The sequence below is a fragment of the Gallinula chloropus genome (genome assembly GCF_964237585.1).
Source record: "Gallinula chloropus genome assembly, chromosome: 2".
Classification (NCBI taxonomy): domain Eukaryota; kingdom Metazoa; phylum Chordata; class Aves; order Gruiformes; family Rallidae; genus Gallinula; species Gallinula chloropus.
In genome coordinates this window covers 13,512,099-13,538,671 of record NC_140086.1, presented here as the reverse complement: position 1 = coordinate 13,538,671, position 26,573 = coordinate 13,512,099, and the positions used below count along the sequence as shown (strand labels likewise).

Sequence of the window (26,573 nt, the reverse complement as noted above, 5' to 3'; positions counted from 1 at the left end):
AGGTTACCCAAAGCCCCATCCAACCTGACCTTGAACACTGCCAGGGAGGGGGCAGCCACAGCTTCTCTGGGCAGCCTGTGCCAGGGCCTCACCACCCTCACAGGGAAGGTTTTCTTCCTAATGTCTAATCCAGATCTCCTCTCTTTTCAGTTTAAACCCATTATCCCTTGTCCTGTCACTTCACTCCCTGACAGTCACTTCCTATCTTTCCCATAGGCCCCTTCAGGTACTGGAAGGCTGCTATATGGTCTCTCCAGAGCCTTCTCTTCTCCAGGCTGAACAAGCCCAACTATCCCAGCCTGTCTTCATAGGAGAGGTGCTCTAGCCCTCTGACCATCTTTGTGGCCTCCTCTGGACTGGCTCTAACAGCTCCATGTCTTGTACTTGGGCAGTGTGGCTGGAGACCTTGCTGTTGAAGGCTGAGGTAAAAAACTCAGTGAGCACCTCATCTTTCTCCATAGCCTGGGTATCTCATTTCATTCCAAAGAAGGCCACATTTTCCCTTGTCTTCCTTTTGTCACTGACATATCTATAGAAGCTTATAGGCTGACTGGCTGGAGTGGCTGGATTTTGTCTGTGCTGCACTTCAGGTGCTCTCCTGATGACCTGACACTGGACACCTGCATAGGTTAGTCATCTGTCCTTTCTATAGTCTCTGGTTAAAAGATCCCCATGGCAACAGCGACAAGGAGATACACAGATCCTGCACTGCTTTGCTCTTTCTGGGTCTCAACATTAAAATGCCTTTGATAAAGTCAAATCCAGAATCAGATGGTTCACTGAAGGTTCAGCATAGGACTCTGATATTTTTAGGGTTTTAGAAATGTTGCCAAAGGAGGATCAGGCCTCCTAAACACTCGAACAACCTGTTACATGTGTGTGACACACAAATCATCCTTAAAAGAACTCATTTTTAAATTTTATTTTATTATTCCCCATCTTCGTGCTTGCAGAGCGGTACACTCAAAAGGGAGAAGGGGCCAGACAAACACCTACAACCCATCTCCTTGACTCAGACTCTCTTCTCTCTCCTTATTTGTCAAGCCCTTTTTTATCTACATCTTCTGTCACAAGATTACAGGATTTTAGGTTAATTCAAGGAGGAAGGGATCTCCAGTGGTCTCTAATTCAACCACCTGCTCAAAGCTGGATCAGCCATAAGATCAGTCAAGGTCACTCAGGGTTTTATCCAGTCAGGTCCTGGAAACAGCTGTCCCGAGGCTCATGTCTGCCTCTGTGGGAACATACAGTATTTCCCTCCCTGACAGATCCACCTCACAAAGCCCTGTCTCTTCTCCAGTGCTGCTCCTCCACCATATCCCCGGAGGTGGTGCCGACGGGACTGCAGGCTGGTATCTCCCTCATGGGATAACCGAGGAGGTGTCCATGCTGAGAGGGCAGCTCACAGACAGGGAGATCACTCTGACCTTCCCACTTGACAGCGGGATTTTCATCAGGCCCTGACTTAAATCATTAACTCACAGCCCTGGGGTTGTTTAAAGAGCTGCAGTAATGGGCTAAGAAGAAATCACTATCCATTTTCTCTTGGCAGGACTCTCACAGCATGAGACGGCACCCGTCACATTGGGGAAAGAACAGAGAGAATCTCCAGAGTGAGAAAAAGACAGAAAATCTACCCAGAAGAAACAATGACAGAAGATTCCTCCACATATGCAAACACAAAGAGGACAATTTAGATTTAGTATTTTTAACATGTCTTTATTGGTTAAGGACATTTGGTGAGATAGCCACAACATAAACCTCACGTCCAGCATTACTTGGCAACACAGTTCCCAGCTGGAAAGAAAATAAATTGGATTTTTTTTTCTTTGTGCTTAATGCCACATTTTTTGGATGCTATTTTGGAAACTAACCAAGAGGTGGTTGCTCAGCATGCCTCTTCATTCTTGATGGCTTTTCAGTGCAAAAGAGCCAGCAGCAACTTTCTGAGGTCCCCAGAGGTATCAGATCGGACAGCTTCAGCTAACGATTTATTGTACGTTTGCTGGAACTTCTCCTTTATTGTCGGCAGGTCACTCTGAGGAGACACCAAGAGCCTCTTTAGAATAGTGGGGTGTGCTTCATGTAATATGCCCTGCTCCTACCAGGACCCCTGGGGTCTGATTCAAGGTCCACTGCACCAGGTGGGAGGAAGAGAGGAGAAAGCAGGAGATCTAAAAATCTTGGATGACTTTCATCTTAACATTCGGCTTTGAGGTAAGCCCATGTCAGATGGTGTGGTGAGGGGACACTAACTGGGCCTGTGTGGAGAGTGGTGCCAGGGTGGCCAGGGGCACCTCTGCTTGGCACTCAGTGGTGTCATGTGGGCACAGCGTTGGTACTGGATAAACTCACATAGGCTGCTGCAAGCTCCTGATGACACTCCATGGTGGCAAGTAGGGAAAGAGGCACCTCCAGGCTAAAAGAGAGTTTTGTTCCACCCACAGAAGTAATGTCCTGGTTACTACTGTGCAGAACTTAACACTGTGTCTTGTCTTGAGCTTTCCTGTGGAAAGGCACCCATGGCACATGATCTTTATCACTGAGGGTTTTAAATGACTGGACCATGTCTTAACAGAGAGACTACCCTGGAGCCTAATTTCTCACACCACTGATCATTGAGAAATATACTCCTCATCCCTTTGAAGGACTCCTCCTCTGTCCCAAGACTGAAACAGCCCTTGGGGTACAACCTACACAACTTACAAGGAAGGAAGACTTGAAGACTGTGTTTAAGATTTCAAATGTCTTGTGCAGTTTTGTGCTTTTTAAAATCACAATTATCTCCTTTGGCTCTTTATTCTTCCCTCTGCCCCATCTGTTTTTCTCAGCTGGAATCAGAGAGAAATCCCAACATGTCTTTACATACAATTCTCAATTTGGGAACTGCTGCTTTATCATTACTTAACTAGGAATTTACTTTTACACATCCTAATGGGGCCAGACCTCCCCATGGGTTAGTTTTGACCAGGTACAGCTGCCTCCCCTTGAAACTGCCTGCATGCTTTCTGGTTTAGTTCTTTTGAAAACAGAAATAGATGCAATACCAAAATTAGAGTTCCCTGGGTACAAAAGCAGAGTGTGACCACTGACATCAATGAGCTGACATGGGCTGACTGAGCACATGATGTACCAGGACTCGCTTCAAACCCTCTGCATTTGTGTCTCTCCTAGAGCTGATGTGAGGTACTGCAGGCCGCCGGGTACCCTACCTCAGCCCTGGTCACAAGGATGCGAATCAAGGTCTCTTCATCAGTCCCACCTCCTTTCATCGACTTATGCAGAAGTGTGGCGAAATAGCCTGGGCAGTCTTTGGCACAGCTGACTAGAGAAAACAGTAAGAGACTTTGTTATGATTGCATATTCACACTTGTGATACATCTTAAGTGAGAAGGAAATAAATAAGGGACAAATAAAGGAGAGTCTCTATAGTTTATACTCAGACATATGAGCTGGTAGGGCTTTCATTTTCTGACTGGTCCCCTATCAGTACACAAGGAGTTTTGGAGTCTGAACATGGACCTTCATTTCTCCACAGGGAAAGCTTTTACACAGTGAGGTGACCAGATGAGCACTTTGCCTTTCCACAGTAAAAATGAAATGAATGTGAACGAACACTTCCTCCTCTGGAGTTCCTCTTGCCCACCTATTCTTGGATTAGCTGCTCATTCCACAGCTCATAGGAGCAAGATTTGGGAGAGCCCAGATCCAGATACATAACAGCAATACCAGTAAGCTAACCAGGGCACATGCTTAAATACCAGTCACAGTCATCCCCAGTGCTAAATTGCTGTTGAGGACCTTGTACATTTTTGTGGTGGCTGGCTAGCACACTTATGATGATGCCTAGGCATCTGCTGGAAGTTATCAACAGCCATGGCTTCAAGGGCGGCTTGAAGGTGGCCAGCCTTTTCTACAGGGCAAATAATTTAGCTGTGCAGAAAGAAGCTGTGTCTAGCAAGTTTTATTTCTAAACCCAAAGGGTCTAAAACTGAAAACTGGCTCTTCTTTTCCTGGTAGATATATCAGCTCAGATGAGGGTGATCTCGATGTCTGTCACCAAGCTGTATACAGACCTCCAACAACCAACGATGACAGCACCAGATGACAGCAAGAACTAGAAAAGTAAGTACTGGACACTTTTTTTTTTTGTTACCAAGAGTGAGATAAGCCTTCTCCAGATTTCCAGATGTTTCACTTTTAATGGATTCTTCTATGTCCTTCCCACACACCTACAAGGACAACAAAAAGGAGCCATCAGAGCTGCTGTCTGTACATGTCATCCCACTGCCATAAAACCAGGATCAGATTTTAGGATCCAATGGCAAAAGGCCAATTCAGATCCTTTAGAACCTTTCCAAGGGAGTAATTTAGGGGGAAATGAAGTTCTCCTCTGGTCTGAGTGTTTACAGATCCACTGGCATCAAGAGAAGGTGGATGCAGGTAGAAGAAGGTCTATGTGGCCAAGGCACAACCATTAAGAGCTGCACAACTCAAATCAAGCAGTCACACTTATCTGAGGCCTTCTAGGACAAAGAAGCTGCAGCTTCTTGAGTGACCCCTAGTCAGGAAAAATTGTTCGAGCTTCCTTTAACCCCTCTATCAAAGGCTCTGGATGGCTCCCACACAAATAAGATAATTTTTGGAGCTTTACCAGCTCTATGAAGTTTTGTTACTTATTGTCTTTGGCTTCCCAGGGAAAGTTTACAAGCGCTGCAGTTGTCCCCGAGGTTTTGTATTATTCTGTAGGAAAAAGGGGAAGCCAGACTGCCACTTCAAAGCAAAGTGAACTTTGTGAACCTCAAAGCTTTTTACTTTGCTCTGTTTTGCCTATCAGGATGGCCCACTCCAGTGGACTTTTAGGTCAGACCTGGGAAATCATGGCTAGAAGGGGTAGGATTTGGGCTTAAGTTCTGCAAACGCTCAACCTGGTTTAGATCTGACTTTATTTATCTTTCCAAATGCAGAGAAGGACTGATATTGGCATGGCTCTAATCTTGGCCCAACATCTACTTCAAATACAGCCAGGCAGGATGTGGTAGATTGGTTTGGGCAAACTCATCTCTGCTTGGCTTTAGGAATCAAAAAGCCAAGGTAGCTTGGCTATCAGAGCATTTAACTGAATCCCCGGGGTTTGGGCCACTCCAAGGGAGAAAGTATCAGTTAGTGACTGGTTTTGTTCTCATGCCAGCAACAAACCAAAACTTGGATTAAGCTGCAAACATTTTTCCAACTACGGGCTCCTTATTGTGCTGACACTGAAATATGGCCTTGACCAGAGGGGTTTTTTTTCAATTTCAGTGCCTAGTTTTCTGATTAACTCAGAGTCATTCCAGGGAAGTACAGGAGTATAAGCCAGGGGCTGGACGGGGTGTACTCTCTCTTGAGAATAAATGTCTCTGCTGAGCTTCCACCTCACTGCCAGGAGAAGGATCATAGAATCATAGAATGTGCAAGGTTGGAAGGGACCTTTAGTGGTCATCTAGTCCAGCCCCCCAAGATCCCAGATCTCCCATCTTTCACAGGTGATTTCCAGGTGAGAGGTCTCAGTGGAGGATGGTTCCAGGTCCAAGTATGAGTAAGATGTCCTGGGTGGGTGACACAGGGAGAAGTACCAGACACCTGAGATGCTGGTACCTACTTTGCCTTAGAGACAGAGTGCAGCAAAGCATGTGTACAGGCCGTCTGCCCAGCATGAAGAAGAGACTGGAGATGTGCTCCTGCCCAGTCGATATGAGCATGTGAAGGATGTGAGTGGGTGAAGCAGAGAGCTCAGGATAAGACACCTTATCAGGCTCTGTTTTGGAGAAGAAGAAAAGACCAGAAGAGCAAAACCCTGCTTCAGGGCATGATTTTGCAAACCTGTCCCTTTGCCAGTCTTCCTGCAGGAGTGGGGACACCCACCATCGTTCAGTTATGGGGAGGAAATGACATTGTGACATTTATTTGGCTGGATGTTGTGTGGGTTATGAAGGGGAATAGATTTTTCACTGGCAGGAGATACATCTTTTATCCCCTACGTGTCTTTCCATAGGATTGGGATCTGCTCATATAGAAATGATTTTTCCAAGAGTCTAAAAGCATTCTGAAGTTTTAAAGTGGTAAATAAGGGGTTGGCTGCTCTACTGCAAACTGTATGTCGGGCCCTGTGCAACCCCCCATCACAGCAGAGATTAACCCACCTTTTCATAGGCTTGAAAAGTAGCTCTCAGCTGAGGGTAGCTTCTCTTTGCTAGGACCACGTTGAAAGCCAGCTCCTCTGTCCCCCAGCGGCCTTCTCCTGCCTTAAAGATTGCATGTTACTTTTATTTTTGAACCACTTGTTTATTCACAGCAGAGACACAAAGTCGCCCAGAGCTCCTGATCCATCAAGCTCCAGCCTGTGCCCCCCTCTCTCACCTCCTTACACCACCATTGCCCCGTCCGTGGTGCGCTCGCTCGCGCCCGAGGCAGGCCTTGCCCGAGGCAGGCCTTGCCGCGCAGCATGGGGAAAACAAGGGTTCTCCCAGGGTTTCACTTACTTTATACAGTTCTGCGGCGTCTTGCTCAGCGAGCTCGACGTTGACCTGTTGTGTCTCGTCGCGGGATGCCTACAGGAAAGGACGTGACATTCAACAAGCCAGGCCCAGCGGCGGTGACATTGCCTAGTGCAAGGGAAGATGGTCACGCCGTGGCCTCCACCACAGCTTCGGTAATGGTTTTGCTGCCATCTGCTGCCCGTGACAGTAACGGGGCACGCTGGGGCTGGGCGCTGGTTCTGAACGGCCTGTCCACGCTTGCTCACAGGCCCTGGGTTTGCTGACTTCAGGGGTGAAGGGTTTATCTCCCAGTTCTGTTTGCTGGGTGCTTGGGACCCTTACGGGACTGACACTGATGTCTCTGGAGCAGGAAGGGACCGGGGAAGTTCTTTACAGAGAGAGTGGTGAGGTGCTGGAACAGGCTGCCCAGAGAGGTGGTGGATGCCCCATCCCTGGGCGTGTTCAAGGCCAAGTTGGATGGGGCCCTGGGCAACCTTGTGTAGATCCAGGACTGGAGGATGGTGGCCCTACCTGTGGCAGGGGACTGGAACTCTGTGATCCTTGGGGTCCCTTCCAACCCAGACCGTTCTATGGTTCTATGATTCTACCAGGGATGGGGAGCTGCATGGCATTAGACCATCCCTTTGAGATGGGCCCTTGTGGTAGGATGACCTTGTCCCCAGCCTCCTTGCCACCCCAGGGGTGCTCCTTCCCCCTCCCCCAGCCATCACATCCAGAGCAGTAAATAAAATCAGAGGAAAACCATCTGATCTGTGTTTGGAGGTAGCCTTGCTTTGAGGAGGGTCAGAGCAGAGGAGCTCCAGAGGTCCCTTCCCACCTGGCTTGTTCTTTGGTTCTGCTTTCTGCCATTTTTTGGAGGGTATTTTTCCACAGGTGGGAAGTGGTAGTTTGCATGGCCAGATGTTGGGGTGGTGATGGGGCTGAAATGTTGAGACAGAGCTGGAGTGGGACTGCCACAGCACAGCCTTTGGTCTCACCCACGGAGAGCTGAGCTGCTGGGTACGTACAGCACCCTGAGTTCAAACTGCAAAGTTTCTTAGGAAAGCAGTGGGTGTATCCATCATCCAGCTACTGCAGAAAGGTTCCCAGTACCTGCTGGGAGGTGCTTATGTTTTTGTGGTGCTTGATATGCCCCGATAACTGCAAAATATTTTCCTGACTCATCTATGTGCTCTGAGCATTCAGTAACACCATAATTCTTAGTAGAAATTACAAAGGACTTTTTATCTATGAAAATAACCTATGATTAATATGTCTTTGTCACTCCTGAAAATACAGCCCAAGAGGTGTATCCATACTTTTGGAAATGAGAGTCCAATTGTGGTGCATTTAGCAATGTGACTATTACATCTTTAAGGCTTCTTCTAAGGGCTGTCTGCTCAGACTGGCCACCACACTGCATTCCTAGGCATCATCCTACTCTTCTTAGTGTGTCTGTATGGAGATGTTAACTTTTTTCAAGCCTGCCAGAGTTCAAGGAGTGTCTGGACAATGATCTTAATTGTATGGTTTAGTTTTAGGTAGTCCTGTGAGGAGCAGGGAGATGGACTTGCTAATCCTTGTCAGTCCCTTCCAACTTGAGATATTCTGTGTAGCTGGTTTAAAATTAAGTCTGTCCTACTGCAAAATATGCTACTTTTTTTTTGTGAATGGAAAATTAACAGCCATCTCTTTCTTACTTTTTCTGTATCTGAATTGGTCGAAATGGAAATCAGAATTTGCTTGCTTTAAGTCAAATTCAGCATAATGTAACCATGATCTCAAGTGGATATTGTAACTATAACATGTTATAAATAGTAATAAAACAATACTGTTGTCTTTAAATTATTGGAATTTATAACGTTTCTTCTGATTTTATGTAACTCTCTTAGTTAAAAAGTTATATAGAAGGCTCTTATCCTGGATAATGCCTTTTGCTTATTATAATTAACTCATTATGGTTTTACATTATTAGAAATGCCAGTTAATACATATTATGATTAACCAGGGAGACAGGACAGAGAAAAGGAAACACCTCTATCAGGTAGATGTGTCAGAGGAAGGTGCCCAGACTCACCTCTAGCACAGTGACTAATATCTTCTGTAGGGAGCCACTTGTGTCACTTCTAACATCAGACTCTAGATCCTTATCAAAGACTGGAGAAAAAACAATCTGTGAGGGTTCACCCAGTGATAAAAGCTTTAAATGAAGGTGTGTAACAGAGAATACTACTTACGCCGTTTGTATGCCTCCTTTATGTTTACAATTTCCTAGGCACATAAAACAAACAAATAAATAAGCAAATGAATAAATAAAAAGGGATAATATTTATAAATAAGTAAAAATAACACTAAATAAATAGATAGATAGATAGATAGATAGATAGATAGATAGATAGATAGATAGATAAGGAAACAAACCCCAGCAAATAGTACCATGCCTGTGTTTCTTGAGGCATAGCAGGTATGGAGGCAGGAGAAGCTTGGGACTCATGGCAGCACAGACACAATTTAGACCCAGCATGGTTCAGGACAGTGTTTGGAGGGATGCCTGACTCCTTCAGGTGTCCCTCTGGTTTCACTTGTGTGTAGGCATAAGCTAAAGGACTTCTTAAAGAGGACAACATTCCCGTACCTGGGAGCCACCTCTGAACAGTCAGATGGTGCCAAAGCTGCCTTTAACAGGCAGCTGGGGGTTTCTCTGTCATCCATGTTGCCTCTGTGCCATCCATGGGACACATGAGTTGTATCAAGGAAGGAATTTGAATTATGTTGCTCCTAAGTCCTGTAAGAATTTCAGCCCCGGTATGGCAACCTTAGAGCTGCAACCACTGACAACAGGCATTTTGGTTGTGGAAGGTGGTCAGATCCCTCCTCCTGCTCCATGAGGGAGAAAGCCCTGATACCTAGGGAAAGCCACCCATGGTGTCCCAACCTTATTATTTCGTGTGCAGAGGATCTCGATCAGCAGCGACTCATCTGTCCCTGCGCCCTTCATTGCCTTCTGAAGCTCTCGGGCTTCGTACTCGCAGGGCAGGTCCAGCAGAGCCAGCACAGCCTTTTCAAAATTGCCACTCAGGTCACTCTTCAGGACCTCTTCCATATCCTGTGTGGACAGACACAATGGTTAGCACAAAAAGTGAGGTGGGATTAGAGGGATTTATAATTTGTTTCAGGGAATTTCAAAATTGTGAAGTTGCTCCCGTACCAAACTGGGACAAACCCATAAAAAAGCCTTTAAATACATGATTCCCCCCCCCCCCAAATAAATACCCTGAAAAGTTTTGTTTCATATTGAATGAACTGATTGTCCCATTTTAAAATAACAGCTAGTATCAGTCTGGGTTTGATTCTTAATTGTTTAAATAAATGCAAATTAGTGTTTTTACAAGCTGAACAGGAGATTTTACTCTGAAACACAACACAGAAGCTTCTTGCTTTGAAAGAGCCGCAACAGACGGGATCAAACTTAGCAAACTTCTCTTCCAGTTTTGGTTAAAACTGACTTACTGCCAAAAGCAACACATTTCTACAAAGTCCTTTGGTGTCAAGCAACCAGAGCTTTTCCCACCAATAAACCCCACAAACCCCAGAAAACCCACTAACCTTCTGTGATATGATCTACTTAATTCAAACGCAGCAAGACCTTGAAGAGGAACTAACCCATGTATGTACACTGAGAAGGATGGTTACTGATGATTTATTTGAAGCCCCATCTTCAGTTAACATTTCCTGTAGTATGGGAAATACTTGGCAAACTCAGAACAATGAACAAGCAGCCCAGCTCTAAATCTATTGTTCTTAAATACTCTCTTAGACAATCTCAGTTCAACACTCAACCTATGGAAGTGATCACCTGACATTGGTGTTGGACCAGTTTCAACATGCACACCATGGTCCTTGCTTCCTCTTGCAGCAGGAGAGCGAAATGGTACAACCTGTGGCTCCTTCCCAAGATGTTCAGGCTGCCCAGGCAAGCAAGAAGGGTTCCTACATCCTGATGTAACTGGGGGTGTCTCATGACAATTGCTCATTTCTAATGCCTATTTTTATTAATCCTCATTATAGCACTAACTCTACAGTGTTTATGCAACCAAAGACCTTACCATGCTTGCTCTAAGGTCTACATATAAAAAGCTTTCAGTTTCAGTGCTGCCTGCCTTATTAACATTGATTAATGACTAATGAGCAAGCAGACCTTGCTTGGTCTTAGCCAAGACTAATGAGCTCTGCAGCATTCAGTTGTTTACCTAAATAATATATTGGAAGTTTTATTTTCCTTACATGCAAATTCATCACTCCAGTCTACACTTCCTTCTGCACAAATCAAGTGCCCAGCAAGATTTCTCAGTTTTGCAACATGTATTCTGCTTTATCACTAAACAAAAATATAATGATGTAAGATCTGAATTTTCATCTGATCTGGGAGGGATTGTGACTTAAAATTTCCCTTTTACATTAATTCCTTTTTCTGAATGTGCTGAAGATGAACCCAGGCTGAAATATTTTTTATTTCAGTTATGAATTCTTTTCTAGCTCTCCCAACTTTGATTAAAATGCTCTGATCTGGTTAAGGCTGATTTCAGGAAGACTCTGAGGCCTCAGATTAGGAATATAATTGGTATTTTAGGAGATAAATTGCTGAATCAGAAACTAGCAGGTATCCTTAAATCCACTGTGCCCTTGGTATTTTCAAAAGCAGAAGCCTGTCAGCTGTATTTCTAGTAGGTGTGTGGTTTGAGAGAGAGAGAGAATTTATTTTGAAATACCTTGTTATACAGAGCCTTGTACTTCTGCTTTATTTGTTGCCTCTGCTCTGATGTTCGGCTTGACAGGACCTCGATAACTTTTTTTTCATCGGTTCCTGGAAAAAAAAAATCATGCACAGGAATGATTTAATCAGGAATCTAATGCAGAGGAAAGAAAACATGAGCTCCAAAGAGAGGAAAAGGTTGCTATACATATATCCCCAGTGGTGCCAACTCTAGGATTTGTAGCTTCTGAGATTCTTCTGAAGATAGATTTAACTGTAGTCAGATACAATGTTCAGGCTGTAAAATAAAAGTTCACCATCTCATGCTGCTCCTATTTCATGACAGAATTTGAATCTTCTGTTCGAGGAGGTCAGACACTGCTTCCAAAGTCAGGGTTATACCAGTGCCTGTAGGCTGACATACACATTTCTGGTAACAATGCTTGTTTGGGCAGTGCTAAGGGGTCAGCCACCAGGTCCTGTTCATTAAGCGTGTGAATGTTTGTGCCAGCACAACCGACAGTGTGGAGTGAGTGTGTAGGGTAGGTGAGGACATGTTTGGATCAGCTTCATTAACCCACAGCCTGAATGTACACAGCCTGTACAAAACAGGCTGTGCTTTGTGCTAAATGGAGTCAAGAGGAGGAGCAGGAACCAGCCTGCCTGGTCTCTGATGCTGCTTTTGCTTGGCAAAACTGAGAGTGAAGTGGGAGAACAGTGACGGTGTTGGGCATGACAGCCACTGCATCTCCCAGGCATCGGTGGGGGAAGCACACAAGCAGCACCCCTCCAAGAGAAAGCCCTTGGACAGCTTTGAGCTGTACCTTATGCAATGGATGGAACAACATGACTATAGGCAATTACCTTGTTCTTGGACTTTTCTTGCCCTCAGCCATATAAACAGACTTTTGGGCAAGTGGAGATCAGTGATGATCAGGGGTCGGTATTGGAACTGGTGCTGTTTAACATCTTTGTTGGTGACATGGGCAGCGTGACATATGCACTTGCAGTCCAGAAAGCCAACTGCAAAAAAAGTGTGACCAGCAGGTTGAGGGACATGATTCTGCCCCTCTACTCCAGTTTTGTGAGACCCCACCTGGAGTGCTGCATCCAGCTCTGGGGTCCCCAACTTAAGAAAGACTGTTGGAGTGAGTCCAGAGGAGGCCACAAAGATGATAAGAGGGCTGGAACACCTCTCCTATGATGACAGGCTGAGAAAGTTGGGTTTGTTCAGCCTGGGGAAGAGGAAGCTCCGTGGAGAACTTAAAGTGGCCTTCCAGTTAAAAGAGGTCTGCAAGAAATCTGTTTTACAAGGCCATGGAATGACAGAACAACGGGTAATGCCTTTAAACTGAAATAGAGTAGATTTAGATTAGATAGAAGAAATTCTTCAGTGTGAGGGTAGTGAGGCATTGGAAAAATTTTCCCAGAGAAGCTGTATCTGCACCCTCCCTGGCAGTGTTCAAGGCCAGGTTGGATGGGGCTTTGGGCAGCCTAGTGGAGGGTGTCCCTGCCCATGGCAGGGGCTTGGAACTAGATGATCTTTAAGGTCTCTTCCAACCCAGACCATTTTGTGATTCTATGATTCTTTAAGTTTATGTATATACTCTTTATAATATTGAATTGTCCTTTATATTAAAAAAAACAAGAGCTTCCTTACCTGCTCCTTTGCAGGCACTGTGTATTTTCTTGGCATCTCGGTCTGCATCAAAACCATGATGATGGCGCTTATTGGTTGACTAGGAAAACAAATGCACAACAGATACATGGGATATAATTTTGCCTTAGTGTCTCTGAATGACAGCAGTTTGGGCAAGGTTCTGGCTTAATATGTGTTCACATCATCTAAACCATAAAGTTCACACTTGGCTTTGCTGAAATACTCTGTCCCTAAGGCTCTGAGAACTGACCTATATAGTTGTCATCACATGACACATGGTGCTGATCCTATATAACTTTTTCTGCCAGTTCAGGCTTATTCAAATAATTCAAATTACTAGGCATCTTCATGCCAGATCAAACATTATTTGTTTATACCACTTTAACAGTAGGCCAATATAAATGCCTTATCAGTTGCATACAGAAACAGGCTCCATCCCTGCAGTTCATTTGTAAGTACTAGGAGTTTACAATCCCAATCAGCTGAATGAAAGCTGGTCCTGTACACCTTTCTTGTATTGATGCATTCATTCAAATGAGATAATTGGAGGTATATGACGTGATAAAGCTGGTGGGGTTCTTTATTTTGGCAAAATACTACATGCAGTTTGTTACCTTGAACTAACTCTATTGGGGATAATAACTCAAAGTCCACAGCCACAGCAGCAGTCTGCAGCCTGAAATATCAATGTAAGAAGAAAGCTATGACTGTTCCTACTAATCTGACAAGCTGTGAATCACAAGGGCTGAAATGCTGGTATATCCTCTATTCTGCTGTTTATGAGATAAGGATAGAAGTATCTGAGACCAGGAGATCAGCACCATTTCCAACCCCTGTAACATTATGAATCAGATCTTTTACATGCCTGTCGTAGTTTTCCATGGGTGGGTTCTCGTGTAGAAGGTATGTGTGTGGGATGTGTGGGATGTGGCTCTAAAATAATACTGGAAATTAGGCTCCTAAAGCAAGTAGAACTATGTGCACACTGTGGACTCAGGAGTGGGCACTGCAAGTACTTTGGCATTTCCATTCGAATAGCAACATGTGGATCAGGCTACTTGCCTTGCAGGGTGGCCAGGGCCTGGTGCCACCACTGTTAATTAAAGGTTGTGATGCCCCATGGTATCGCACTCTGCTTTTCACTAAATTGTTAGGACACCCCAGAGCATGGTAGTCCACTTTTAAGCCTTTCTGAAAAGGACACCAGCTTATTGATGAGCAGACAAGGCTAAACGGCTGATTAACCTCTTTGTCTTTGGGGACAGCGCTGGGCAGAGATGATTCCTGAGATCATTAGGCATAACATCATCCTGCTGTTGAATAAAGAGACTATAGCCGTATGGCTGTGGGCCATGGTGTGCCACATACCCAGGTGGCCAGAGAACAACCTGTTTTATTCCCAAGTATAGATATTGCCTGGAAGTCTGCTGGTATTCTTCGAAAGTTTTGCGCTGTGTTCTAATAGCTCTGGTGGAAGAGCTACAGCTCTGGATAAAGTAGTCCTCTGTCAAAGGACAATGGGTCTTTTCTCAAGGAGAAAACCCAAATCTGGTCCCTGTGCTGCTCTACCAGTGTACCTTTGTGATAGACTAAAGACCATTTGGGTAACTGCCTTTTCTAAAGCAGTTAGCAGCTAGGATACAACTCACTGCAAATGTAGCTGTCACACTGAATTGAAAGTGATTTTTTAACAGCAGCAATTAGCAAGTAACAATAACAATGCAGTAATTTCTCCCAGTCTCTACAGCACAAGGTAGCACTTGCTTTGCCACATCATTACCACAAATACTGCTTGTGAATGTGTATCCTACTGTATGCTCACACACACACACACACACACACTTCTCTCAGCCTTTCAAACAAGCTAGAAATAGATGCAGGTAAGTAATTAATATTTTCTAGTGGGAGATTTTATTTAATGATCTTCATAATTCTCAGGAATTCTGTCAAAAGCAAAAGGAAAAAGCACGAAGCAAACAGATGCACTGATCACTGCCTTCATCCAAAGTGAACTGCATTCACATTTTCCCATCAGATAGGGTGTACACGCTTCTCCTTGATGGAATCACATGAACAAGATTTTTTGTTTGCACAACACGCTTGGAAATGAAGCATTTCATATTTCTTTCTTCTTCTCTGATTGCTACATCCTCGTTTCCATTCTTGTGAGAATAAAAATCACCTTTGTTCTCCCTAATAACAAACCAAACAATGACAGCTAACCAGACTCAGTTGGTACTGGATGTGGGGGAACAGAATAATGGGATCCTACAATACACTGAAATTCTATTCTGGTTATAGAGTCCCAGGACGCAAATTCTGAATGTGCAATGGGTCTCTGATGGAGACTCATACAGGCTTGATGCTGACAGGAGAAGCATGGTCCAGATGCTCCTTAACACCTGGTGGATTCAATGAGTGCCATGGCAGAGCATTCAGGAGGATGTTCTGTTGCTTGTTCAATTGAGTGTGTCCTGAAGACAGGAGCGTGTGGTACCAGTATCGCATTCACCTCTCCATAATACTGAGTTTATCATGCAAGTTGTTCCTAAACATTTCAGTCCATAATTTAATGTATGATTGGTAGCATTGTCAGACCTCTATGTTGGCTAATGTGCTCATAATTACTTGTGTCTGTATCATGCACCCTGGAGCAATCCCAAAGGACACCATAAGGTGGAGAGAACGTACCCCTGCCTTTCCCCTGCCCCTACTTTGTAGTATCTGAGTGTAATTCATAGATCCCCCCCCAAGTTCACTCCAACAATGACTTGAGAACTGTTGCTGCACATTCATTTCCTCCTGACTTGGGGCAGAAGACGCATAGTAAGAAGTGAGAGTAAAAACTGCCTTGTCTGGCATCTGCTCCCACTGTTCAGTCACTCAGCCTGGGTGGAAGCACCTACAATAAACACCAAAGGCAAGGAGCTGGTTTGTACTTAGCTTTGGGCTTTGGGTATCACCCCTACCCTACTAACACTGCCGCCTCCGCAGCTCCTGTTGCCTCAACCCTATCACAGGTCCTGGTAAGGTCTTTACAGGACTACAGGGGAGTGGTTTGCTCTCTAATGCCTTGATGGCTGGTCAATCATGCTCAGGTTATAGTGAGTCCCTAACTCCTAGATGCAACTTGCTTTTGGAGCTGGTTGTTGTGCTTGTGTGTAGCACGGTTGCAACAGGCAGGAAAATGGTAGCGTTGCTGACTGAAATAACACTGTGGATTTATGAGGATTCATAAAGACATAAACAAACAAACATTTATCTTCAAGGGGGAAATCATGCAGGAGGGAAAGAAGGACTGTTTCTTAATGTTGTTCAGCATATGTTTGTTTTAAAGCACCAGAAAGATTATATTGCCTAAAGCCTCTGTCTTCAAATAAATCACCATAAAACATTAAATACTGCACCTGAGGGATATAATTCTTATAGTAATATGCGTAGCACTTGCATCAGTTTTATAGATAGGAAATCTGATACTCGGGCTAAGTGACTGTCAAGGCCAACTCCTGAGTCATCCAGAAAGCTCTGGTTAAAATTCACTACCCTGCAGATTTTGACAGGCCGATTTTCCTGCAAAGGAAAATCCTGGGAAAAGAAATTGATGTCTAATACCATTTGTAACTTGTAGGCATTTTTTTCCATTAAAACTGTGGGCAGAATGACTTTAATATAGTTCTTGGTTTACAGCTAGGATCTTAGATTAGATTTGAGTAGTTCAGGACTTACAAGTGTTAGAGCAATTTTGATGATGGCTTGATATGGAATCTGAAATACCAGGCAGACAGACTGCATATAAATTTTGCAGTTGGACATAAAATGTACAGGAACTTGCTTTCATGAACTGGTCCAGCTCCATGTACTCTGCTACCTTATTCTCTTCTATATTTCTCTCCATTACTTCCATATCCATTAGTGTAACCAGAGTTCTGGTGGTGAGAATCCTCTTCTCACCTCTAGCCTTGCTGTGTTCACAGCCTGTGTCCACTTGTTTTTTCTGCCAAGTGCACCTTAGCTTGAACAGCTTTTGCCTCCCTCAGGCATATGTTAGACAACAACCATTCTCCCTTGCAGCTCTGGGTAGTTTTATTTCTTTCAAAAGTTGCCAGTTTTATTTCTTTCAAACTGGACAGAACTGATCCAAACCTAACACTTCCACCTTGTAAAGCACACCAGCTAGTTTTTCCTACTGTAAACTACATTTGACTTTAAGATTAGTTAATAGTTGAAGATGACCTGCAATGCTTAGAGAAGCTTTTGGAGACTGTTGTTGATATTTCAGCACGTGGAGCTGCGCAAATAGACAGTTTAACTAAATGGTCAGCAAACCCAAGATAGACACGGAGTGGAGGAATAAGAGCTCTGGTGGATTCAAGGCATCAGTAGTTAGAAATGGTGGTATGTTGCAGTACATTGAAGACATTTCTGAAGACAGAATCTACAACCTTCCTTAACCAAAGACAATTAAGCAATCGATACAAAGTGCTCAGCTGTCAGCAGACAGGAACAGAAGAAACACTCCCACAGGCATGCCAGGTAGCTTCCTGTATTGCAAAGGAGAGGCAACCTACCCTTACATGAAAATAGCTGACAATACAGCTGAGCAATCACAGCTATTTTTCCATTTCCATCATCTCAAGCTGATGCCACAGTCACGGTCAGGAACAGAGGTTTATGCAGAGTAATGTCAAAACAACAGAAAGGCTTGCTGCTGACAGTGCTCACGTGCTGATGGGTAACACACATACATAAATGCAGATGCAGACTCTTATGAGCAAATTGCTAGGAAGAGCCAGCAGGAACTTGGCTGCTGACCAAAGCAGTTGAGATGCTGGTCTGATAGCGATGGGCAGAGCTCTAGAAAGGGCAAGACTGAACCAGGGATGTTGACTGCTTATCCCAGTCTTTATTTTTGCAAGGTTCATTTTATGGGCTTTATTTAGTGGATGTCTGATCTCAAGCTTCTCATTGGTTGCTGCTTTTATTTTTCTTTGGCTTAGCAGAAATAAAAGCTTAATCTCAAAAGGACAGCACACAGAAAGGGCAGGCTGACCCAGCCATGCTCTTCACAGTGTGAGTGGGATCTCAAATAACATTTAGGGCTGTATTTGGTGATCAGAGAGCTGGCACACCTCCTGTGAAGACAGGCTGAGAGAGCTGAGCTTGCTTAGCCTGGAGGAGGCTCTAGGGAGATCTTATAGCAGTATTCCAGTACCTGATGGGGCTACAGGAAAGCTGGAGAGGGACTGTTTTTCAGGTAGTGGAGTGACAGGACAAGGGGATAGGGGTTTAAACTGAAATAGAGTAGATTTAGATTAGTTATTAGGAAGAAATTCTTAATATGAGGGCGGAGAGGCATTGGCACAGGTTCCTGAGAGAAGCTGTGGCTGCCCCCTCCCTGGCAGTGTTCAAGGCCAAGTTGGGTGGGGCTTTGGGCAACCTGGTTTAATGGAGGGTATCCCTGCCCATGGCACAGGAGTGGGAGCTGGATAATCTTTAAAGTCCCTTTGAACTTAAACCATTCTATGATTCAATTGTCTAAACACAGGTGCCTTTAGAGATGCCCCAGGGTAAGCTGCCTGTTGCCTGTCAGAAATGGGTGGTCTCCTGTAGGACCCGCATCTATCAACCTGAGGGCATCTCCAGTGGATACTGGTTACAGAATCAAGGCCAGCTATCTCACCAGTTTTGTTATTCTTCACATACACTTAATTATGGTCTAAAAATGCACTGGAAAATAACAACATTTAAAAAACAATTTACATAAACCAGTCCCACATGCAACAATTGGAGCTTTCCTTTCTGCCACGCAGGTGAGCACCAGAAACCCTGCTGCCTGGTTTCCCACGTATTTACATCTCCTGGATGGCTGATTCTGGTGCCTCTAATGCCTACTGCAGCTGAAGCGGTTCCTGTCATGGGCACAGGCATAATGGCTTATCCCTATGTGGATTCACTGGTGTCTAATAAGGGTTGAGCTCATGCCTCAGTCTTCTTTTCAGGGGATATCTAAGTTACTTGCAAAGAATCTTATGGAATCATAGAATGCATTAGGTTGGAAGGGACATTTAAAGGTCATCTAGTCCAACACCCAAATCTAATGCAGTCTCTTCTCAAGATTTTCAAGAAATGTTAACAGGCACCTAATAGTTTTTGAAACTTAACATCCCTCTGGTAAATTAATCTAAAAATTGTCCAGGGAGCATCTTTCGCTGGCATAACAGATATATACATACTGCTAAGCCAAGCCCCAAATGATCCAAAATGTCCCCAAGGTGAGCACAGGGATGCCATAGAAACAGACAAGCTAAGCCAGTTAAAAGCCCTTCACAGGTCAGAAACTGTGGAACCTGTTGGGATTTCTAGGTTCCTGCCACGCACAGTCACGGACTCACCAGCTCAAAGACCTTCTGGGAGCTTTGTCTCCAACTAATGAACCAATTCCCCTCCAGCTCAGCACTGTAGAGCTGTCAGGACTGGCTTGGGCAGAGTTGATCTTGCTGTAGGCAATGGATAAGTGGGCATGTTGTCTCAGATCATGTGGCTTTAGTCATCATCATTTAGTACATCACATGATGTCAGTAGAACAAACTCTGGAATCCCACCCAAAGAGACAGTCTTAGTCCTTTAGACACACAGCCCAAATCTTATCACTCATTTTCAAGTATTTCCGTGTGTTAATAATAAATAAAACACAAGAACAAACATGGGAGTAGGCTGCTGTGTTTTGATTCTGATCTGCTTCCAAAGAGGGACTGAAAACACGATGCTTCATTTGTACTTCATCAACAATCTAATTTAATAAAACTGACATTTCCAGTCATAATTTTTTTTCAACCTATTGCAATACTACCTTAGGCCCCTTTGCGTTGGGTCAATTCTTGGTTTTAATCAGAATGTATGAGCATAACAAGAACAGTCACGGCCTCCTACTGCTATATAAGGTATATTATTGTTAAATAATGCTATCACCCCATTTTAAACCTATGCATTCCTAACAGAAAATGTATCTTCCTGCTTGTGTGAGTTAAAAATGCAGTTGAGACTGGAACAAACATCACCAGCAAGGAGGAAAAAACATTTCAGCTGTAGCATCCAACCTGCCTGACCACTGACATACCTCTCTTGCCCATGGCAAAGAGCGTGGAGACAGATCTCTGGGAGAGCTCTTGGAGCTGGCAGGCAAAGGATTGCCCCTCCAGTGGGAGCCTCTGGCTTTGCTGTGGGATGTATGAAGGCCCTGGGGCAAGCTGGCAATGGGGCCTCTGTGGCAGCGAGGCCCTGGGACAGGGGCACAGCCCTGCTCCTGGCCATGTCAGCCTGGTGAATAAAGGGCGACTTGCTCAGAAAGTTTCAGACCATCAATGAGAAAGGGCAGAAAAGCAGATAAAGTCCATTTAATTTCTCTGCATAGAGAGTTCCATGAGAAGAGCTTCCAAATATCAGAGCTACTTAATACAGTGGAGAAGCAAAAGAAACGGATCAATTATTAGTAGGCAAAGTCATGTCTCATCATTTAGCAGGGGGGGGTGGACTCGATGATCTCTAGAGGTCCCTTCCAACCCCTACAATTCTGTGAATCTGTGAATCTAACTGGGAAAGGCTGTTCATGGGTGAGGATATTTAGTTATTAGCACATGAGGTCTTCACCGTCTCCTATCACCCTTGCATCAAAGACATTCTTCTGCAAGCTTCTCTTCAGTGAAGTTCAAATAACCAGGCTCAATTATTCAGGCAGGAATTTATGTGTATGTAAAGGCTTTTAGCACACAGGGCAGAGCAGATGGGTGCTCATGTTAACAAAACCCAGCAGCAAACAGCTGCAGCATGTTGGCAGTGGGGCAGTACCAGCAAGCACCAGGGTTTGTGCTATGGCAATAAAAAGGTGGGGTTGATAAATACCTTTTTGATGTATGCCAATTGGCAAGCTCTACCTTAAGGACTGTGTGTGTCCTTTTGACTGCAAGGTTCCTTTCTCTGCTGTTCTGCAAAACGTACCTGTCATTTTTGTTTGTTTGAGCAACTTTCTCAGTCAACCACACTATGTAACTGGAAAATTGCCACCCACCTCCTTGACTGCTCAGAGGCCAGTATCAGTGCCTCAGAATGCCTCCTGCCATCTGCCAGGCAAGCTGTCTCTCTCTCTCTTTCTCTCAAATCCTTACGGCTGCTTTAGATCTAACAGCTGTATGGGAGCAACATGCAGCGTCAGGCTGGTTTGTCGCTGACAGTTTGATGCTGTCGAAACAATTTCTCCATGAAATCTACACTGGATAACACAATGCATGTGAGTCATGTAGATTACAGTTCATTACCCAATCGCCTGTGCAATGACTCAATGACTCTTCCCAAGTTGAGAGGTGCAAACAGCCTTTTCTACATCTGAGATTAAAACTACAGTTACAACAAGATCTTAACAGAATTAGCCACATTTGCTTTTTCTTCTTAGAAACAAGTGGCAACGGTAAAAGTAATTTCTCTGACAGTTATTTAAACTGCAAAATTAAACCCATCTCTCTCCTACAATTCTCCTCCTGTTTCCAAGGATCTGTTAATAATATAATCTCGTAATAGCTTATGGCTAATTTTTTAACCACTCAACATATTCACACTCATCACCACGGCAGAGAAGGCCACAATGAAGAGAAAAAAAATGTTTCAAAGGGTTTTCTCTCACGTTTGAATTTTACATTGTCTGGTTTTGATGTGTCCAAACCATCTTGTGGCTGGTAGAACTTCCTAACGCAGGTTACATCTAAAATCAGGGTACCATGCAGTGGGAATGCCAAGGTTGCAAAGCTGCAGCTTTGATTTCTAGAAGGTTCAGTTCATCTGCTTAGAATACAGACACCTGTGAGACGTGCCAGAGCACCTGGCACCTGCATAGGGCTGGCAGAGGTGACACATCGCTGACAGGGACCGGACTACCCCACTGTGGCAGGTGAATCTGAGGAGGAAAGGATGTTAGAAATCTCCAGAGATACCATGCCCATGTTTAGTCATGAGTCATGCCTGACATCACTTCCTTTTCATACTTATCTTGCAAATGGAAGCCACAAAAAAAAAAGGCAGGCAAACAAATGGCTTTATTCATATAGGACAAAAACTAGAATTCCAAGTTTGGAACGATTCTCTGTTACTCTGGTGTGGACTTGTCTACTTCTAGTGACCATAATGCCTGGCTGGAAAACACTTTGTATGCTGGGCCATTAGGGATAGTAACTAAATTGATTGAAACCTGGCATATTCTGCCTCTTTTTCAGCTGAGATACCACATCTCTGGCATGCACACTGATACACAGATAGCTCAAGTGTTCTTATGACTTACTAAACATTTTGTACTCATTACTTCAACTAAGACTTGTGATGAGTTTTGATACATTAACATTGATAGAACAGAAGTAATTTCTTGTGTATGCCAGCATGAAAGCTAACATGACTTAAGTATACCTACTCAGGGCTGGAAAACATGGACACAATCTTTGGGAACATTGTGATGATTCTTTCATGTTCTAGAGCTCAAGTATTTAAAAGGAGGAAGAACTGCATGGATGTTACACCCCATGAGGGAAGCCCCAAGATTACCTGCTTCTCCCTTTGGTCCCTTCACTGTTTTAAAAACATTTCTCTGCAAGATGCACTTCCTAAACACCATCTATGTATTCATAGACACATAGACACGTAGAAGGGGTGTTACTACATAGACATTGCATGTTTAGTGTCCAACAAACCAACTGCATCTACTGAACTTGGAGGTTTGTGTGTCTAACTCCTTTCCACCAAGATATTTTCTGGTCAGCTGAGTCACCCAGAGCAGCAGTAATCCACTGCTTCAGTCAGAAGTCACAGCTAACAATAAAGGCAGAGTAATTCCAGGTATTTTGGAATTTTTTTTTTTTTGTAAAACATAATTGTTTGACCTGTTTACATTATGAAAAAAAAAAAAGTAATGACCCTTTGATACTTCTGATGGGTTCTCTTTTTTTGTCACAAGCACATCATAAATGTGTGTTACCACCTACCACAGCTACACCCCCTGAACAGCCTCAGACCTTAAAAGAGAAGCATATATCCTGGTAAAAAGAGGACCATGAAAATGAAAAGAATCTGCCACAGCTCTTCCCCAGTGTTGGGTGGCTGAACAAGAAGGTATTTCTGTCTCCTGCTGACTGTGGGCTTATGGCCAGGGACTGAACAAGCATCGACTGTCACTGAGTGTTGGTCTGCCAGGGGAAGCAACAAATAGCAATTGTTGAGCTTTGTGATGAGATAATAAAATCACGCTGTGGAAAGTAATCCTTGTCCTAAGGAAATGTTTCTACAACGATAGAAATGTCCACAGGCAACACAGAGGTCCTTGTGATGTCTGTGAGCTCATCCTCAAGAGGACCCCTCAGGTAGATGTGCTCTCCAGTTTATACTTACTTTTTTACCTTCAAGTTCTCAAACCACCTGGCCCAGACAACCTGCCACCCCCTTCTTATGTTGTAGTCCTCCCTAGCAGAAAGTTTGGGCTGCTTTACAATGGGAAGAGGAATCCCAAGGGAGTCCCAAAGAATCTAAAAAAGTGATTTAAATTGAAAATGAAGAACTCACCCACTCCCCAGATTAAACGAAGTCACAAACATCACAGAGAACAGAATAATGCATAAAGAGTCTCCTTTGTTTCTTGAGACACGGAAGGTTAAAAAACAATTACACAATTTCACAGAAGTCCAAATCCATCAAACTTTTCAAACCATTGTATCATCAAAACCACTGCTGCTATTCCCAAAATGTCCCCAAAGCACCTTGCTTAGAGCAGAGATTCAGATTTTCAGGTGGATTGATTCTACTTGTGGCAATTTTGAAGACAGCAGAAGCACAGATAAGCATGAGGCAAGACTTCAAACAGAGAAAATTATTAGAGACTTTAAATCTCTTAAGGATGTGCAGTCAAAAACTTTGATTACAGAAAAAGGGACCGGATCAAGTTCAGAGAGCAAAAAGCATGTGAAAATATGCAGATTTGGAGCTGCAATGTTGCACCAGGTGCAGCTCTTAGCCAAGAGCTAAGTTTCTAAGAGAAAGGTACACTTTAGAGTTGGTTGGAAACCTTTTGTTGAAGGCATTTTTTTCAGTAAAATGTGTTACTTTTGTTCAAATTAACACATTCAGGAAGATAATAATTTTGATGAAAGCTTCATTTTAAATTATGACATTTCGATGTAGCTAAAAAGTTCCATTTTAACATCCCCCAAACAGAACCTTTTCTTTGAACAATGCTTAGCTTTCAGTGAAAACACCATTTAGCAATGACATTAAGAAAAAAAAAAGTTTTAAAAACTAAACCCATTTGACCAAATGGAATTTGGAGCACAGGAGTTTTGCACCAATATGTGGAAGAACTTTTTCACAGTGAGGGTGACAGAGCACTGGGACAGGCTGCCCAGGGGGGATGTGAAGTCTCCTTCTCTGGAGATATTCAAGACACATCTGGATGCCTCCCTGTGCAACCTGTCCTAGGGATCCTGCTTTGGCAGGGGGGTTGGACACGATGATCTCTTGAGGTCCCTTCCAACCCCTACAATTCTGTGAAATACCTCACTTGACACAGATGATTAATTTGACATTATTCCCAGCTGAATTTGGACTTAAAAAAAAAAATTCACTACTGAAATTTCAAAGCAGACAACATTTTGGGAAGATGCAGTACTTGACAGAGTGAAGCGATCCAGTTTTACCCAGCTTTCAAGGCTTGACCATGAAGGAGGATTTGCCTTTGCGCACTGCTGTGCCTCCCAAAGCCACCATAAAGGACAGCAACGTGCACTGCAACACCACACTGCCCCTTTTGCCCTCCACACAAGCAATGCTTACTGGCTCATCTGCTGACAAACTGGCAGTGCCTATGGTTGGTTTCCGTATATCCTCTGTGAGTCTGTAAGACTTGCTCTGGAGGTTTAAAAAACACAATACATAAGACACTCGTGAACCTACGGTTGCAAAATATGAGATTAGGAAAAATAACAAACTGCAGCTGAAAAGCTTTGTTAAGAACTTAGTATTTTCAGGATGTTCCAGAAGCGATTCTCTGCTACAGATGCAGGCATTTGTCCAAGATTACCTGCAATTTCCTAGGGACAAACACAGAATGACGCAATTACCAGATGAGTCATGGGCGGAATCCTTGGATTCTATTCCAACATGGGCTTACACCTCTTCCCACTGAGGTGTACATCAAAAATCTGGTGTACTGCACCTACATCCAGGCTACCTAGTCCCGTGTGGAGCTCGTACAACTGCTAAACCAGCCTGAGATGCAGTGCCGAGCTCTCTCTTGTCATAAATAGACCTCAGCTGGCTAGTTCAAGACTCAACTGAATATGCTTGCTCTACACTGTATTGCAGGGTGCAGTGACAAGCTTTTCAGGACCCTTGGGACATGCCTGACAACAACCCTACAGCGTGTGCTTATGTGGGCACGCAGGGCTGTGTGGCAGGCACCTCCTTGGCTTTCTCACTTATGCAAAGACAGGATGCTGAACAGCTCGCTCCTCTCACCTCACACAAGCGTCCGGACCATGGTGAGGCGATGGGATCGTCTACACTTTCACAGGGAGAGGAAAAGTTCCTTGGCTTAGTAGCTGCAGCTTTGAATAAATACCATGAGCTCTCTTGCTCACTCTGGCAGAGAAAAATGTCCCAAAGAGCTGCCCCAAAAGCAGTAGATGCTCGGCATCTCTTAAGGCTTTGTGAATTTGATTTTTAAAATAGTTACATAATAAAAGAACATAAATCTCAGACAAGCTAAGATAACATTAGGTTGTATCAGCAAACAGGCTGTCTCCTATTGATACATACTGTAAAACTACAGGTTCTCAGGATTCAAGGAGAAAATGCACCACTGAATAAATACCACCTTTTATCTGTCAGTTTTAAAATCAGAGCTAAAAACCTCCAGCACCTTCAGCACAAGCCACGTTCAGGAGGGCTAATCATTCACAGTTACCAAACACAAGCTTTTGACAATCCTGTTCTTTTGAGGTTAAATATCTTAATGCAAATTTAGAAATTTATTATTAAACACCCAAAAGTTGGCAAAAAAAATCTCAGTCAAAACTCATGTGGTAATTTGATGTAGTAAATACTGATAGATGAATTTTTAATTAGGCTCTTCTGTGAGCACCACAATTCGAGATTACGTCTGTCACTGCTATTCAGTGATAAATTTCACCAAAATTTGAAAGTGTTGGCCATTGGAACAGGGAGTTTTTCATTCATCTTTAGGGAATTATTTTAGTATTCAGAATATTCTAACACAAATTTGTTAAATTAACTAAAATTAGTTTTCCCAAGACATCCTACACATGATTTATTTTTCTCAAAATTAAAGTGTTGCCCTTTTTAACTAAGTCACAATGAGCTTTAAAACACTCAGAACCTGTGCATTACATTAATAGTTCATTATTCATGTACTGCAATTAAGTGATATTACCAGCCACGTACAAGTCTCCCACCCATGCCTAAAGTAAATCTTGAGCCTAAATCTTCATTCACAACTGTATTGATGCCATTTAAAGTGAAAATGAACAAAAATAAACAAGAAAATTGTTGCATTCTTGACAATTCAAATTAAATAACTACTTACATGTGAACTGCCCAT

The 26,573-nt window shown here is 43.6% G+C and overlaps 1 protein-coding gene across 1 annotated transcript; it reads right to left on the bottom strand.

The window, feature by feature from the left end:
• Positions 1-1,720: 1,720 nt before the first annotated feature.
• ANXA13 (annexin A13) lies at positions 1,721-26,573 on the bottom strand (the record flags this gene model as incomplete). The annotated part of the gene is made up of 12 exons (XM_084280341.1): positions 1,721-2,038; positions 3,213-3,325; positions 4,157-4,232; positions 6,183-6,284; positions 6,522-6,590; positions 8,596-8,675; positions 8,756-8,789; positions 9,454-9,624; positions 11,288-11,382; positions 12,932-13,010; positions 24,788-24,862; positions 26,559-26,573. 12 exons carry the CDS (start codon positions 26,571-26,573, stop codon positions 1,919-1,921), a joined length of 1,029 nt encoding a protein of 342 aa, XP_084136467.1. The 3' UTR covers positions 1,721-1,918.